The sequence below is a fragment of the Myodes glareolus genome, chromosome 1, assembly GCF_982192425.1.
Source record: "Myodes glareolus chromosome 1, mMyoGla1.1, whole genome shotgun sequence".
Taxonomy (NCBI): domain Eukaryota; kingdom Metazoa; phylum Chordata; class Mammalia; order Rodentia; family Cricetidae; genus Myodes; species Myodes glareolus.
This window is the reverse complement of record NC_142026.1, coordinates 139,510,595-139,529,073: the sequence shown is the minus strand read 5'-3', so window position 1 is coordinate 139,529,073 and position 18,479 is coordinate 139,510,595. Positions and strand designations below refer to the sequence as shown.

The window sequence follows — 18,479 nt, the reverse complement described above, 5'->3', positions numbered from 1 at the left end:
CCTGGCTACAGGCCAATCAGTGTTTTATTAAACCAATGTGAGTGACAGATCTTTACAGGTACAAGAGCACTATCCCATCGCACAACTTTTGCAAGTGCTCACAGAGGGCTTCCTTTAGTCATTCCTAATTTCCTAATTTGACTTAAAGGAAGCCAGGCTACATTTAAAACTGGTTTTGATTGAAACTGAGAAACAAAAATAACCTGAAACAATGGCAAGAAAGCATTTTCGGGATCCCCCACCGCCGCCGTTGTCATTAGTTGGAATAAACCCAGTTTTCAGATATGTCAAAACTACTTCTGTCCTTGTGGCATGTATTTAAAGGAGGGTTCCCCGTGACATTGGTCAATGCATGGTTTTCTTCTTTAGTATGTGAGTAGGGTGGAGAATGCTGGTCTTACTGAGAAAAATGAAAAGGCCATGATTTGACATTTCAGCTCCCCACCCTGGCTCAGATGGACTCAGAGCTGTTGGTCAGATGCATTGGCTCAGTGCACTCAGGCAGTTTCAGTGAGATGACCTAGGGTCCCATGGATGCAGCTGAGCACTCACTCCGAAAGTGCGAGGTCCTGGGTTCAAACCCCAGCACCGTTTAAGGAAAAATAGTTCCATTCACGCGTCTGAATATTTTTTCTCCAAATTCAGAGACCCAAAAGGCAGCTGGTAACCTCCTTGGCTCTCAAGCCCGTCCAGTGAACAGCCCCTGGGTCTGGAAGCATATCTCTTCCGAAATCCTGCAACCCAGCAGTCCCACTGGGACTATAAAGATTTGTCCCAGGAAGTTCTGTGCCAAGGGACAGGAAACACTAGCCTTGTGGCGACGCAGGGCAGTTGTCGCTTTAAGATCTGCTGGCAGTGACTCTGATTTGGAGCAAACTGTCCTTTTTCCCTCCCTCCCAGCAGCAGTGGGGTTTTATAGGCAATCACCTACTTGTAGCAGACAAAATGCCCAGACTCAGACCCTATATGTAGGTCTATCTTATTGTGCACCTCCATGCTGGTTCCTGTTGGGTCCCAGGGTGTGGGGATGCCCTCTAGCTCTCCATAGTACAAATGGCACTAATGACCCCAAAAGACAGAACCAAATGGGACTGTGGTTTTTAGGTACCACTGGGTGTTCTGTTTACAGCCAGGATCATGCTTCGTTTGGTCTCTTCGTTATGTTTGTATTGAGTGATGACACACGATCCACAAAACCGGGAAGAGCAGAGGCTGGGGAGATGACTCAGTGGTTAAGAGCTCTGGCTGCTCTTCCAGAGGTCCTGAGTTCAACGGGTGGCTGCCAGCTGTCTGTATCTGATGCCCTCTTCTGGTGTGGAGGTGTACATGCAGACAGAGCCCCAACATTAAACAAATAAATCTAAAAACAAAAACAAGAACCAGAAACAACAACAACAGCAACAAAAGCAGGGCTTGCCCCAAATAAATTTCTTCTTGTTTGGTTTTCTTTCCTTTTAGATTCTCTACCTTTCCATACAGAAATAGAGGCTGAATTTCACAAAAATGTGTGACTTTCCAGCCACTCCCTAGGTGCTTCAAGTTAAGGTAAACCGTACAAACGGAAAATTCTCAAAGTCCCCAGATGAGGAAAGGCTGGAAGGCTGGAGTGCAGGTGCCTCAGCAGAACGGGCGACCTCACTGCTCCTGGCGGTGATGATGGAATTCGAAATTCTGCATAAACCGTGAATAAGCCATGCCCACAGTTCGAGTGTCAAATCAATGGGTCTTCAGTTATTGCTAGAAAGTGCCTTGTCCCCAAGGGAAACTGGCCTTGTGGCTCCCTGCAGTTAGAAACCATGGGCCTTAAGAATTCAGATGATCAGGGTTGGAGAGATGGCTCAATGGTTAAGAGCACTGACTGTTCTTCCAGAGGACCCAAGTTCATTTCCCAACACCCACATGGTAGCTCACAACTGTCTGTAGCTCCCAGATCAGACACCCTCACACAGGCATGCATGTAGGGAAAACACCAATGCACATAAAATAAAATAAATTAATTAAAATAAAAGAATTTAGATGACTCACAGGCATGGTGGCACATGCCTTTAATCCCAGCACTCAAGAGACAGAGGGAGGCGGATCTCTGAGTTCAAGACCAGCCTGGTCTACAGAGCAGGGGTGTGAGGAGGTGGGGGAGGGGTGGGATTCAGATGATCCGGAGTGTGTCTGTTCTGACTATGTGAGGTGTAAAATGTCATGTGTCTGACGAAATGACTCGACACGCAGAGGGGCTGGGCAGCAGCTCACTGCATAAAGCATCTGCCGTGGGATAAAGCATGCGGCCGTAACTCAGCCCCAGAACCCACACAGAAGTGTGTTTATTGCATGTGCATACAAGCGAAACAAGATGCACTCGTGTGTGCATATGTATGTGTGTGCAAGTACACACACGTATGTATTGTGAAAGTAATTATAAAATAAGAGGCCATCAGGCAACCGAGCTGGGGAGAAAAGTTAGAGGAGGGAGAGAGCAGAGTAGAAATGGTACACACTGCATCCATGTGAAATTTGCAAAGAAATTAAAAATTAATAAAAAAGTAAACACGTTTGTTTCTTGACCTGCCTAATAAAACCAATGTGAATCCTTTACGGTTGCGGTAAATAAATCTGTTTCCTCTCCCCCACCCCCTTTTGCTTCAAGACATTGGAACAAATGAGTAAGACATAGTGGTCAAGAATTCGTAATTACTAGTTTCTCTTTACTGGGGAAAAAAAAGAAAAGACAAAGTGTTTTACGTTTTTATGTGACTGGCAAAAAAATTCTGATGTCTTGGGAAACATGCACATTTGATTTTTAACAGCCACCCTCTCACCCCCACCCCTCAACCCTGTCTCTCTCACTCCGTAGTCCAGGCTGACTCAGAACCCACAGTCTTCTTTTTGGCCTCCCAGGTGCTGTCTTACTGACATGTATCACGGTCCTCAGCTCCTTTCTCTTCGGTGAGGAATGCAGGCAAGACATTTGTACCCACGCTCGCTCTGCGTGACATCCCTGAACTGGGCTGTGAAGCATCCAAGGCACACTCTGGCGGCAGCTCTGCTTCCAGTGGTCTTTGGCTCAGAGGGTTTGCACACACAGGGCCTGCTGTGCTGGTGTGTGTGTGTGTGTTGGGGGGTGGCAGAGCCTTTACCTCATTTCAGCTGTGGCACAAGATTGAACCCAGCACACAGGTGTGCAGAGTGTGCCTGGCACCTCTCTAGCCTCCCTTGGCCTGGCCCTTTGCCTTGAGCAGCTCCCAGAGGTGTTAGGGACTTCACTAGGATGCTCCCTGCCTTCCACACCTGTACCCACTTCCCCGCTGTAGTTTTATGGGCCCGGGGTGGGGGGGGGGGAGGAGGCAGGTTTGACACAGGGACACAGTCTCTGCCCACAGCTGCAGGCGAGTCAGCTCCCCAGACAGTAAAATGTAAAGAGGGGGGAGGGGCGACCTTTGAAGTTTGCAAAAAAGCATGACTTTGACACTTCCTTTTCCTCTTCACTGGGTGTCCCAGGAATTATGCTGAGAGCAACTGCCGGCTAACTTTACAAGGAAGGATGCATTTCCGTCCCCAGGGTCTGTGTCCTTAGTGTTTAATACGGCTCTGAAAGGCTGTTCCTGTCACAGGAGGCCCGGGCTGAGCATATGGGAAGAGTTGGCTGGAGGTTCTAGAGCAGGGACGCAGGGACATCCATGCACTATGAATGTACATACATGTGTGCAGAGAACACTCTGGGTTCAAAGTTTAAACTCGGAAGACATCTCTAGGCTCTTTTCCTGTGTGTTTCTCTGTGTTTGGCCTCTTCCCTAAACTCAGAGCCATGACGTAATGAAGTGAATGGACATTATGTTGCTGGATTTCTTCTCTTAATATCATAGCCGAGTTTCTCTGGTTGATGCCTTTTCCTACGGCTCTGTTAGCAGTATTTTCCTGTTTATAGAAGAATTCCAGGAGTTCAGTTTTCTGTCAGTTTACTATAAGATGTCCCAGAAGAGAGAGAGGGAGATAGAGACAGATAGACAGACAGATGAGAGAGATAGATATAGATAGATGATAGATATATAGCTAGATAATAGATAGATAAAGACAGATGGTAGATAGATAGATAGATAGATAGATAGATAGATAGATAGATAGATAGATAGATAGGACAGACAGACAGACAGACAGGTGATGGAGGGAGAGAGGGAGAGAGAGAAAGGGAGAGAGAACGCGTACCTGACCAAGCAACAACTTACTTGGGGGGGGAGGTGCGGGGGGGGGGGGAACTGCTAACGTCAAGGACCTGTGGGTTAAATCCGTGTGCCTGGCAGGTTATGTGGCGTTAGGAGGCCACTGAGCCCTCATTGTCTGTCTCACCCTGTGCCAACTAAGGCCAAGGGACGGGATGCTGTGAGCACTAAATATGGAAGCATGAAGGGAACAATCTGCAAGCCCAAAGCCTGGGGCGTCCCCTCTATCAGCCTCGCCTCCCCCCCAGTTCGTCTCCACATCCCCCTGGTGACCCCCGCAGTGTAGGTCACCTCCCTGTCACTGAAGAGAGGACTTAGCTTGGCTCGTGGTGTGGGAAGACATGAGAACAGGAGCTGCCAGGACTGGCTGTGGCCTGGGGAATCCTGCTCACCTCTGGGCAGCCCTCTAGTTTGCTCAGGACTTTTGTTTTGTTTCTGTTTATCTTAACTGTCGGGGTGTGCGCTCGCGTTTGTCCATGGCTGCTCATTGGCTCAAGCAAATTAGTGGGGAAGGAGGTTGCTTTTGTGCCTTTGTTAGCACTCGGGCGTATCACACAGGTGCATTCTGAGTGCTCTAGCATGTTCCGCTGTTTTGCCTGTGTGTGTCTCCGCTACCGGTGTCACACAGTCTTCCTTAGTGTAAACCGTTCTGTTGGGAAGGGTTGTTTTTACTCTTTTCCAACCTCCCTCCCACTTTCTGACTTTTACTTTTCCATACAGATGTTAGAGTACATTGGTCTACGTTTATAAAGATTATTGGCAGAATCTTTTAACAATTATTTGTGTATTTATTGTATGTGTGTGTGCAAACATGTGTACACGTGTGTACGTGCCCCAGAATGCATGTGGAGCTAACAGAACAACTGTCAGGAGTTGCCCCGATTTGAGACTGGGTCTCCCTTGTCTTTCTTTCTGCTGCTGGGCTGTGTATTCCAAGCTCCCGGGCTCATACCTCTGTCTTCCTGTCTCCACCTCCTATTTTCCTGAGGAATCCTACAATTACACATGTGACCCACTGACATGTGACCCACTGACATGTGACCCACTGACATGTGCACTGCTGACTTGTGCACCGCTGACACGTGACCTGCTGACATGTGACCCATTGACATGGGCACTGCTGACATGGGCACCACTGACATGTGACCTGCTGGCATAGGTACTACTGACATGAGACCCGCTGACATGTGACCCACTGACATGGGCACCGCTGACATGGGCATCGCTGACATGTGTACTGCTGACATGTGCTCTGCTGACATGTGCTCTGCTGACATGTGCTCTGCTGACATGTGCACTGCTGACATGTGCACTGCTGACAAGTGCACTGCTGATATGTGTACTGCTGACATGTGCTCTGCTGACATGTGCACTTCTGACATGTGCACTGCTGACATGTGCACTGCTGACACGTGACCTGCTGACATGTGCTCTGCTGACATGTGCATTGCTGGCATATGTACTGCTGACATGTGCACTGCTGACATGTACACCGCTGACACGTGACCTGCTGACATGTGACCCATTGACATGGGCGCTGCTGACATGTGACCCACTGACACGTGACCTGCTGATATGTGACCCACTGACATGAATGAAATTTAAGAACAGACCTCCTTGTTTTGTTTTTGGTCCTAACAGAAAGTCTCGTGTGGTTCAGGTTAAATGTGATGTTGGCTGTGGACTTCCTGGGACGACCCTTGCGAAGTTGAGAAGGTTCCCTTCTATTTTCAGTCATGAGTGCATGTAGAATTTTCCAAATGAATTTTGGATATCAATTCACTTCCCTGTCTATTGAGACAGCGGAGTCCACTGACTGACACATGATGCTGGGCCACCTTGGCCTTGCTGGGAAACCTGCTCAGTTGCTTTCATACATTGCTGGCTTGGATGTGTGTATGTGTGTGTGTGTGTGTGTGTGTGTGTGTAGTGTGTGTGTGTATAGTGTGTGTGTGTAGCGTGTGTGTGTGTGTGGTGTGTGTGTGGTGTGTGTGGTGTGTGTGTGTGTGGTGTGTGTGTGGTGTGTGTATGTGTAGTGTGTGTGTGTAGTGTGTGTGTGGTGTGTGTGTAGTGTGTGTGTGTAGTGTGTGTGTAGTGTATGTGTGTGGTGTGTGTGTAGTGTGTGTGTGTGTAGTGTGTGTGTAGTATGTGTGTAGTGTGTGTGTTGTGTGTGTGTGTGTATGGTGTGTGTGTGTGTGTGGTGTGTGTGTGTAGTGTGTGTGTGTGTGTGTAGTGTGTGTGTGTTAACATTTTTGAGTGTAACAGTGAAGCTGTTTCCTTGAAGTCTGACGTGGCCTATCATGACACCGAGTTCCTGCTACAGCCTGCAGAGGCCCTTGGTCTGGGACACACATCAGATACACACCGAGCGTTCCTGAGATCTGCGTTTGCAGTAGTGGAGACGGGGCTCAATGATGTGAGGAGGAGTCTCTCCTCTTCCACCTTCTGCAGTGTGTAACATCTTGTGTCAGAATTTCCTTCAGGACTAGGCACATGTGTTCTACGAAGCCACCTGGGTTGGAGGCCTCCACTTGTCAGTTTCTTTAATTATGATCACCAAGCCTGTGTTTCTCATCTTGGGTGAATTTTGAAAGTTGTGGATCTCGAGGGATCGTCCACTTCCCCCAGGTCGCCACATTCGAACAAGTTGGGCTCTGCTCTTGTTGCTTTAGGTGTTTCTGTGCCTTTTGTTCCCAGCCCCAGCCCTAGGGTGCCAGCAGTGTTCACGTGAGTCTCGGTGTGGTCCACGGAGCCTAATGCTCTTCCCGCCTCCATCCCTCATCCCTCACTCACTGCATCCTGCTTTCTTTCATATGTTCCTGGTGGCTGTACCTCAGCCTATGCGATGGGTTCCAGCCATCTCACTTACCGACTTTCACTGAGAGGTGACAGACACCATGTTCACAGTAGAAACAGCTAGCACAAAGGCTCCTGACCACGTGAGGCTGACAAGCCCAGAGGGCGGACTCTAGCCTGGAGTCGGACACTAAGGACAAGCTGTCATGAGGTGACAGAGGCGGAGAGGCCAGGGCGTGGCTTCAAGGTTTAACGAAAAAGGCCCAGTGGAGGACATTTGCAAGAAGACCTCTTTTGTTTTCTTCCAAGAGCCTCCTCTCTCGACTTACGGAATGGAGAAAACGGTGCCAACAGCGTGAAGTGGTCCCGAGACTGCCCCACGGACAGGGGGAGGTGAGTGCGTGCTAACCAACCTCACCTTTGGTGACCTCTGTCCTGTTGGCCCTTCCGAACAACTTTAGCCCTAGCCAAGGGTCCAGGTCTCAGTGAGGAATCACAGTAGGTAGATAAACGGCTTCCTGTCTCAGGCCTGGGGGCTGGCATTTTCCCTCCAGCTTGGGCATTTCCCCTTCCCATCCTTCCTTCCTCCTTAGCTTCACGCTTTACCATTTCTAGGTCTGTTTTCTTCTTTTTGGATCACCTTCCTCCCATCTAGTAGTCACTGCTTTGGGATGAAATTGGATATAGTTTTTGTTACTGTTCATAGTTTCTTAAGCAATTTCTGGCATGGAGTGTATGTTTGCATATAGGTTTAGCATGCTTGAAGTCCTGGGTTTGACTCTTAGCACTGAAGGAGGGAAAAAAACCTAGATAAATGTACATATTTCCCCACACTTTTTAAAGAGTGGTACAATTCATAACAGTATTTTGGTGTTTTTAAAATACTACACAGCACACTGGATGCTCCTTTTAGCTGTTATTAAAAAGACGTGTTTGTTCTGTGTCAGGTTGGTGCAGGGCTCTTGGTGTTGTCCTTTGAGAGGAAGGCTGAACAACCTAAGTAGTGACATCACATCTGCAGGAATGTGGCCCAGGAAGGCCAGGGTGGGATGTCCACCCATCACAGGCACCATAAACCAAAATGAGAGAGTAGGTATTACCACTTAACCGTCATGGAATATAGGACAGTGTTCAGTTCCTGCACGCAGCATCCTTGCCCGTCTGTACCAGAGTGATACAAAGGGGTTTTTGTATCTCCATGCTTGAGAAATTCAAGTGCTAGCTAGCTACAAGGTGCGTAGCTAAAGTGAGCGGAAGAGATGTGTTCACGGCAAAATGCATCTTACAGAGCAAGATTATGTCTAAGACAAGGACAGATTCCCAGAGCAAGAGATTTCTCAGTCGGTTGGATCAGATGTATTCCACCTCCCTGGCTAACATGGAATTCTCCAGAAGGTAAGCCCCGCCCCCTACAGGCACCATCTTGGCAGCTCACTCTGAGGCCAAACTCAAAATCACTCTGCCTTGTCTTCCCAAAGGCTGGGTTTATGGTGTGAACCGCCATACTCACAGTTTATTTTCCTCTTCCCTTCCCTCTCCTCCCCTTCCCTTCTCTTAGGGACTTCCCTCCCTCCCTCCCTTCTTTTCTTACCCTCCCCGCAGCCTGGCTAAGCTAGGCCCACTGAGCTAGGGCCAGCCCTGGGTGTCTCCTTCTTATTTCTCTTCACACAGACACCCACGAATTGTTGCTACCAAACAGCCTTCAGGCAGCCTCCTAGACAAGGGAGAGCATAGAACCTAGTCATGAGGGGAGGAACTGGTGTAGTCTCAGATGGGATGGCGGTTCTGCCACCCTGTGAGGCTGTGAAAGAATGTGAAAGGGGGCAGAGGCGAGGGCGGGGATTCAGTACCTGCCCAGGATTGGGGCCACTGAAGCTCCAGCAATGAGTAGAATGTTAGCGGACTTCCCTGGGCGCCACCATGGCCTCAGAGTGTGCCATTCCCTAGTGACCACACTGCTTAGTGGGGTGGGGATGTGTAAGATCAAAATGGACATAATTTGGAAGTTGACAGATAAGGCAGACGTGTGTGTTTGTGTGTGTGTGTGTGCACATGCATGCGTGCGTGTGTGTGCATGTGTGTGTATATGTACGTATGTATGCTTGTGTGCATGTGTATGTGTGTGCGTATGTGTGTATGTGTGTGTGTATGGATGGATGTATGTATACTGTTGTAATGATGGCAAAGACAGTCTCTGCATGTATTGTATGTACTTTTCTGCAACAGCATGGAGATGTAGGCATTGCCCTCACGCCTCCTCACCCCCAAAACTGATCAAGGACACAGTGACCCCCAGTATATGGGTCTAGGACCTGGCTTGAGGTTGCCACCTGGGAGTTGAACTTGGGCCATCTGACTCTGGCCTGCCCTATGAGCTCAAGGTGGATAAAGCAGGAGGCAGAGGGTCCCAGACTATGCTGCTGTCCTAACAGATAGGGAGTTGGGTCCTAGAGAGCTGAGAAACCAGCCAGGCTCTCCACTGAGAGTCCACCCACGAGAGGCCTTCAGAAACTGGGACAGATGGAGACAGTGATCGTTCTCAAGGTATTCAAAAGATGCATTCAGTCTGTCAAAACATCCCAAAGCCACAACACGGGAGGAGGTTCTACAGGAGACCAAGTTCTTTTCCGGCAGAGGCTTGTGTGGGTGGAGGCATCCCTCTGCCCCCACCTCTGGGAACTCTATTCCTCCCACCACTGGGGTGTTTCCCATGAAACATTTAACAGAACATACACCTGGGAGAACTCTGGCGGCAAAGAAGCCGCTTGTTGGTCATTTGCGGGGTGGTGGGTGGTGTCAGGGGAGTGTTTCCCTCATTTAGGGACCAATTCTGGCCCGCTGTTAGCATCTGAATCGGGCAGCCCAGTTGTTTTGATTGAATAGAGAGGGCAAGCCTTTGTTGTTGCAATTTAAGGAGTAAGGGAGTAAGTTGTTCTCTGGTCCCCTTTAATCAGCTGGAAGGGGGAAATGGCAATGGCTGCCCGTCTGGGCTGAGGATGTAACAAGGCCCACCTCTAAAGCTCCTTCCGTGGGAGCCCCAGACCCGCAGCGCTGGGCATCACGGCCCTGCCCACTGCTGTCCTTTCCCGCAGAATTTCTTTCAGCCCCTTCAGAACATTCTCTTTGTCTGGATGAAGCCAGTTCATGTAATGCTAGAAACACAGCAGGTCCAGGTGTAGAGCCAACCTACTGACGCTCATTCCCACATACACGGGCCAAGGACAGGCGGTCACTTCGGGGACCATGGCCAAATAACTTCACGCTCACTGCGCAGTGGGTGAAAGGCCCCTTCAAGGGTGCTGAGCTGTATGTACAGCTTTTTGCAGCATTTAATTTACACGTCCTGGAAAGGGTAAATTACTTTTATTTCTTTAGTAAGTAGCAAAAGCTTCAAGTTTTAGGGTAAAAAGACAGAAGGCTAGGTTTTCAAAAATCCTCCATTTTCTTCCTTTTATCTGAAACATTTCTGAGACAGGGTTTCTCTGTGGATTCCTGTCTACTCACTCTGTAGACCAGGCTGTCCCGGAACGCAGAGACCCGCCTGCCTCTGGCTCCAGCGTGCTGGGATTAAAGGCGTGTACCTACACTGAACACACAGTGGCATAAAGACCGGTGGTTCCTGAAAATGGAGGTGACTCGGGGTACCCCGCTGAGGGAAAACCTTGTAGGAAGCTGCTGTCTGTGGCGCTCACAGCTTACTTTGCAGATCTGTCCTGTGCCTAGGCCTGCGTCCAGGAAATCACCCTGCTCTTCCTGCTCCCTGGTCCACTGCCCCGGAAACGGGAGATGGACACCCCTCTCTAGGAGGCCTTGTGTGAGAGCCTCCTCTCACCCACCCCTGGCTCACACAGAGCTCGCCACCCTTCCTTGAGCAGCGTTCTCCAGCTGTTGGAGTTCCCTCAGTGACTCAAAGGAACCACCCAGGGTCCTAATTAACGAGCATCCTCCCACAGGCCCAGCTTCTCCAGGGAAAGCAGTTTGTCAAACAGCTGTTTGGGCTGATAAAAGACTGTTTGCTGTGTCCTGCCTACAAAGACAAACCTCACCTGCCCTGTCGTGCAGCAGAATCCAGCCCAGACGGGCTTGCCTTTGCTCCCTGGTGACCCCCAGCTGTTGTGTGAGCTCAGCTGAGTCCCTTGGGCATGGGTGGCCCACTTCTTTGCCTCAGACATCCTGGGCATGCCAGGAGTAGCACAGGAGGCAATGAAAAGCATCCACAGGGCCTTGTTTATTACCTCTGTCCTCACTCAAGGAACACAGTGGTTGTTTATTGGTTCTAGAGCCTATGGCCTCAAACACAGCCCCAGGGCCTGGCAGAGGGACAGACAGGCCACTAAACCCAGCACTCTAGAGGCAGAAACAGGCAGATCTCTGTGAGTTTGAGGCCAGCCTGGTCTACACAGCTAGTCCCAGGCCAGCTTATAAGGCCTGTTGTGAGAACCAATAAGAGCCCCCAGGGAGACTGTTAATTGAGGAATGTTCCTGAGGCTACATAATGATGTCATTTATACTTTAACCTGGGACAGGGCCACAGTTTATTCACAGTCTACTGTTTCGGGGGGTTAGCTGAAGATATTAAGGAAATTCCCTACCATGCATATATGTACACACATGTCTTGTGTTCGCGCGCGCACACACACACACACACACACAAACACACACTCTCATACACACACATACACACAGGCATACACATGCATACATTCATGCACACACACATACACACAGTTATACACACACACTCATACACACATATATCCACACATGCACACACACTCATACATGCACACATATACACACATGCACACACTCACACACATATGCATACACACATGTGCACACAGACACGCAGTGTCTCAAGCACCTGTGCTCAGTACACAGGTGAGGTCCATTGAGAGCCCTGTGACCTTCATGACGAGAAGTGTATGCAGGGCACACTTAAGTGTGAACATCTTCATGAGGGCCAACAGCCCTCCTAACTCACTCAAGGCTTGGAGAAGCTAGTAGGGCTCATTAAAGAAGACAACGAGCCAGCCTTGAGAGGGCACTGTCCCATAAGCCTGTTCCAGGAGGCTTCCCTCCAGCACAGTGTGCTCCTTGAGCTGCAGACTCTCTGGGAGCAGGCCCATTTCTAGGCCAAACTTTATTTTGAACACGTGGTAAGAGCCTGCTCTTAGAGTCATGCCACTTGTCTGGCCTAACCGCACTGTGTGAGAGCAGTCCTGTCCCTGTGGCCTCCTGCAGGATGACCCAGCTGAGGGTGTCCAGCGTGAGGACACGGAGGCCTGTGGCTGCAGCCTTGTGTACTCAAAGGGTGCCGGGCCTGACAGCTTCTTCTGTGTTTGCTTTTCTCTGTTTGGTGCCATCCGGGAAGACTGCTGGAGAGAGAAGACCGCTTTGCAGACCTGCTGCCCGAGCACAGGGCTAGAGTTCTGGTCAGTGTCTTGTGGGCCCAGAGACAGCACCAAAGGCATTTTGTCTTGCTGGGACGTAGACTTGGGAGGTGCAGAGGGACCTGGGAAGGGATGTGCACCATCTCCTGGCTGTAAGATCCAGTCCTTTCTCATTGAACTGGGGTTCAAATTAGGACCTTAGGTGGTGGTGGCCAGGGACAGAGAAGTACGTTTTGGTTGCTGTGCAGTAAAGTCTTCAGTCTGGGGATGGAGAGATAGCTGAGCTAGCGGAGTGTTTGCCTAGCATACAGGAGACCTTGGGCTCAAACCCCAGCATCACATAAACAGGCTGTGGTGGCACATACCTGTAATCTTAGCACTTGAGAGGTAGAGGCAGGAAAATTGAGAGTTCGGAGTCATCCCTTGCTAGGCAGTGAGTTTGAGGCCAGCCTGGGCTACCTGAGGACTCTGTCTCAAATAAAAATTACTGTCTAACTTAAAAACAGGACAAAGCCCAAACCACCCCACCTTCCTCTGCTCCTTCCCTTGTGACACTGGATATGAGGCAGTGACCAGGAGGAACGGTGACAGAGCAGGCCTGCAGGGGGACCCCAGCGGTAGTTCCGGGTGACAAGGGAGAATTTTCTAAGGTGACACAGTTTGGGCATTGGCATTTAAATTTAAAATATGAGTAGACACCTTCATGCTCATTGCTCTCCACCTCCCGTTTCACAAAATGACAATGTTCCTTTCTTCCCGAGCTGGATTACCTGGTCTCAAGCAGGCACACGCAGGCAGATGCTCCACCCGGAGAAATGGGGGTGGAGGATCCCCTGGTCCCTGGCCAGCAGCTTCAAGCACCACCTGCCCTCCGATTCCTCAAGTGCCACAGCCCAGGAAGTCAACAGAGAAGTTCCCTCTTGAAGACAGGAAGACACCAAGTGACCCTGTGTGGCATGTGAGTTATCAGTCACCAGGACAGGGCCAGTGAGATGGCTCAGCGGGCAGAGAGGGGCAGAGAGGGGCTGCCAAGCTTGACGGCCTGAGATCTCTGGGGCCTACACAGTGGAAGAAGAGAACCAGGTCCTGCATGTTTCCCTCTGACTTCCACATGTATGTGTGCACACATGCACGCACACACGCACATACATGCATGTACACCCACCAAATAAGTGTGAGAAAATAGTAGGTTAGAAGCAACTCGCCCAAAGCAAACAAGTAAACAACAGAACTATACCGCGGCATTAGAAGAATTTGGCGGTGGAAGGGTGAAAACAGAGAAGTAATTTGGATTTCACCCACAGGACCACCCTCTGGGTCTCGGCCAATCCCAGACCACTTTCTTCACAGTCCTTCCTAGGGCCCCTGAGTGGAGCAGGTGTCTACCTCTCCATCCTCCCCCGAGTCAGGGGGTGCGAGTTTCTGTCTTGTGCCTGCTCCCCACTGTGAGACTCAGTGGCATGGCGGGTACTGCGTATTGACACAGGTGGACCCAGCTTAACTCCCTCCACTGACCTCAGTGGAGCTCAGAGTGCTTCATCATCTTGTTCCCTGTACACGATGACATCTGCTTCTTGGGCTACTGGTGGACTCAGCTGAGTGATGTGAGCAAGGTATTCTCCGTCACGTTTGTCTGGGGCACCAACTCTTGGAACGTCCCGTCCATTTATGCATCAGTCCAGCCCATACCCACTTTCTCACTCCCCTGACAGTAATTTCATAAGAGGGAAATGGAGGGCTGCTGTCAGCCGGTCTTCGATGGTCACGCTGGGTTAGATCTTCCTAAGTGTGGACACTTGCGTAAGACGGCAAATTCACTGAGTGAACGCTGTCTGACCAAATGCTTCTCGTGTTGGTGAGCCTGCCTCTGACAGGAAGTCCAGTCTCCGCCCAGCCCCCGATGCCCTGTGAGGTTGTGGACAGCCACTTTTGATGGCACTCCAGCTTGGCGAGGCTCAGTAAAGCCTTCCACCAGCGCATTCCCTTCAGGCATCTGCCTCTTGGTAACAGATGTCCGCTTTTCTGTTTGGAATTCTCCTAGATTGAGTGCAATGAAGCGAGTTGACGTTTTCAGCAAAGCACCTTGTATTCTAGAATGAAGCCGTCGTTCACCCTCCCATCCTCACGAAGCAGCCTGCCAGGGCTGGAGAGATGGTTCACTCCCAAGACTCACAGTTATCCGTAACCCCTGTTCGGGAGGGCCAGTGTCCTCCGAGGACGCTAAGCACGCACATGACGGACACACATTGCAAACAAAACATTCATATACATATAATAAATCTAAAAAAAAATCAATGGAGCTTCCTGGCTTTATTATTTCAGACAGCCCAGAAGAGCCTTGGATGCTGCCAAGACCCTGGTACAACGTAAGTGCTGATGGGTGAGGCCAGTGCTCTTGTCCAGTCTGGAGCCACCCTGATTCCTGTCCTCCGAAGTGATACAGACACCACTCTCGTGGGCTCCTTTGCAGCGCCATGGCTGAGGAAAGGCGGGACCAGAGTCATCTGATTCAGCTGCCTGGATTTGCTAATGAGTCATCCTCAAGTAACAGGCTCTGGAAGATCCCCAGACACCACCTGTACAAAGTGACATTAAGTTTAAGCCAACACAGATGTCAGGGAAAATTCTTCTCTAATTTCTATGCATTTTCATGTAAATTTCAGGATACTTGATATTTTCACACACACACACACACACACACACACACACACACACACCCCACACACAGACGTTCATGCAAATACACACACAGTCATGAAGAGATCCAGACATAGATATATAAGACACACACAGACACACATGCGCACACCAGACACACATACACACATGAACAGACATTCACACAGACATACACATGCAGATACACACACACAGTCATGAAGAGACCCAGACACAAACGCATGAGACGAACATAGACACATATGCAGACACATATACAGATACACACACACACATCAACAAACATATATAAGACACATACACACAGACATACACTGACTGCTCTTTCAGAGGACCTGGGTTCAATCCCCAGCAACCACATGGTGGCTCATAACCAGCTATAATGGGATCTGGTGCCCTCTTCTGGCCTGCAGGTATACCTGCAGGCAGAACACACACCTAACATAACAAACAAATAAATAAATGTTACATAGAGAAACACTGTCTTGAAAAACAACAAAAGCATTTTAAATTATATTGAGGAAGTCTATGATCCAAAAAAAGTCAATGTCATGGAGAAGAATGAAGTGGAAAAGAAAACCCGGTTGTTTTGCAGGAGAAAGTCCTGTACTGTGTCCACACCATTGGATCTCATGCACAGAAGCAGTCTGAATGCCCTCTGTAAGAGTGTCTCCTCTCTGTCCTTTAGGAGCAAGCTTTCAGATCAAGTGAGGGGCAAGCTTTCTCCTGCTGGGATAACCGCAGACCCCAGGCCGACAGCACCCCTGACCCTGGAACACGTGATCCAGGCCCATCCTGTAGTGGTAGGCTCCTGTTTGCTCTCTGCCAGTGCGGGTGGAGGCTGTGGCTCTCCAGGAGATCAAAGGTGGAGGAGGACTGGGAGGCGGGGTAGAGCAGGAGGCGGCAAGTGTGAGATTTCCGAGGATTTCCGGGCTGGAGACTAGATGGGCCATGGAAGATGTCAGGGTAAGGGCGGGCACTGGAGGGGAGGAAGAGTTTTCTAACTCCTTGGAGTTGGGGCTAAGACAGTCAGTGCCTGGCATAGCACTCAGAGTGTATCTATTTTATGAACACTGAAAGAGGCCATGCCAGTATGTGTTATTTTTCGTCTTTCATTCGTTGTAGGAGGCTAAGACAGCACGTCGATACTGGGTGAACTATGTGGACGAAGAATAAGATTTTATACGGTTACTAGATGTAAAGAAGATCCAAACAGGAAATGATATCTTTCTTCCCCTTTGGTTCAACATGACGATAAGCAGCGAGGCTGACATCCAGTAAAGATGTAAATTCCTGATCTGAGACACCTGGCCTGGATCATTCTTTCCTTATAAAGGTGACATCACCATGCAGAGCCCAGAGCCATGAATTCAGATGATGGGGATGGCCAAGCACGGACAGGACAGTAGTCACTGACAGCCTGCTGAGCAGACTTAGGGGTGGGACTTAAACTGGGGGCTCTTCAGTTCCACTGTCTCAGCGTCCTTCTGCCTGCTGCTGTTTTCGCAGTGCCTTGAGGAAAATATGCCTGTTTTCTTTCTTAAAAATAAGTTTTTCTTAAAAACTTTTAAATTATGAGTGAGCATAAGGAGACAGGAAAATGGATCAAGGGTGTTTGATGGATGAAATTAGCTTCATAAGGTAGAAAAATATAATTAACAGAGGTAGTATCCAACACGTGGTTGGGTTAGGCACACCTGAAGACAGCATGCAGGCACTGGATAGGCCAAAGACTTGGTCTGATGCTTAGCACTGGCAGACAGGCAGTTGGCCTTCCTAGGCCAATGGGGTTAATCCCAGCAATGATGGAGAAGTGGAGCAACGCACAGAACCAGAAAAGAAAGGTATTCTAGAACTGGTGAAAAATCTCAACCTTTAGATTTAGGGAATCCAAAGAATAACAAACAGTAGTGAAAAAAAAATGGCACCAGCTGGGAATGTGGCTCAGTGGGAGAGGGCTTGACTTGCATTCTCAAGTTCCTGGGTTCAATCCCCAGCACTTCAAGAATAAGATAATAATAATAATAATAATAATAATAATAATAATAATAATAATAATAATAATATAATCAACAAAATTAAAAACAAATTAATAATAATAATAGGGGATGTAGAGATGGCTTAGCGTTTCAGAGCACTTCTGTTCTAGCAGAAGATCTGGGCTCAGTTCCCAGAACTCACACGGTGGTTCACAGTTGTCTATGACTCTGGCAGTGTCAGGGGACCCGAGGCCCACTTCTGGATTCTGCGGGCACTGTACACAGACGCACATGCAGGCAAAACACCCACTCACGTAAAAATATGAAAAGAAGATTTTAAAAAGACTAGCTAAAAAAAAAGTTCAGCCAGGCATAAGATGCACACCTTTAATCCCTACACTCACACTTGGGAGGCAGAGGCAAAAGGATCTTTGTGAGTTTGAGATGAGCCTGGTCTAAGTTCAGAATGGCAGTGGAGATCCTTAAAGGAGCCAAAGAAAGAGGCCGATCTCACCAAGGAATAGCATCCAAAGGCAAGCAGCTCCCTAGTGGGAATGGCAGGTAGAATCTTAGAGAATCTTTTTTTTTTTTAAACTCATTTTTTATTGAGCTCTATATTTTTTCTCTGCTCCCTTCCCTGCTTTCCCCCTTCCCTTCAACCCTCTCCCATGGTCCCCACGCTTCCAATTCACTCAGGAGATCTTGTCCTTTTCTACTTCCCATGTAGATTAGATCCATGTATGTCTCTCTTAGGGTCCTCATTGTTGTCTAAGTTCTCTGGGATTGTGATTTATAGGCTGGGTTTCTTTGCTTTATTTCTAAAAGCCACTTATGAATGACTACATATGGTATTTGTCTTTCTGGGTCTAGGTTACCTCATTCAAAATGATGCTTTCTAGCTCCATCCATTTGCCTCCAAATTTCAAGACGTCATTATTTTTTTCTGCTGTGTAGTACTCCATTGTGTAAATGTACCACATTTTCCTTATCCATTCTTTGGTTGAGAGGCATTTAGGTTGTTCCCAGGTTCTGGCTATGACAAACAATGCTGCTATGAACTTAGTTGAGCACATGTCCTTGTGGTATGATTGAGTATCCTTTGAGTATATACCCAAAAGTGGTATTTCTGGGTCTTGAGGAAGGTTGTTTCCTAATTTTCTGAGAAATCGCCATACTGACATCCAAAGTGGCTGTACCAGTTTGCACTCCCACTAGCAATGCAGAAGTGTTCTCTTTACCCTACAAACTCCAGCACAAGTTGTCATCAGTGTCATTCTTACAGGTGGAAGGTGGAATCTCAGAGTTGTGTTGATTTGCATTTCTTTGATGGCTAAGGATGTTGAGCATTTCCTTAAGTTTCTTTCAGCCATTTTAGATTGCTCTGTTGAGAGTTCTCTGTTTAGGTCTGTACTCCATTTTTT

At 48.8% G+C, this 18,479-nt stretch overlaps 1 protein-coding gene across 1 annotated transcript in view; it reads left to right on the top strand.

Moving 5' to 3' along the window:
• The window catches only part of LOC125391579 (uncharacterized), a 64,083-nt gene extending 47,702 nt beyond the window's left edge, over positions 1-16,381 (top strand). The window contains exons 8-13 of the mRNA XM_087900269.1: positions 7,317-7,400; positions 8,296-8,402; positions 12,382-12,442; positions 13,162-13,358; positions 15,768-15,882; positions 16,205-16,381. Of these exons, the coding sequence (XP_087756395.1) occupies positions 7,317-7,400; positions 8,296-8,402; positions 12,382-12,442; positions 13,162-13,358; positions 15,768-15,882; positions 16,205-16,255 (615 nt within the window). The 3' untranslated portion in view covers positions 16,256-16,381. The remainder of the gene's footprint in view (positions 1-7,316; positions 7,401-8,295; positions 8,403-12,381; positions 12,443-13,161; positions 13,359-15,767; positions 15,883-16,204) is intronic.
• Positions 16,382-18,479: the final 2,098 nt, after the last annotated feature.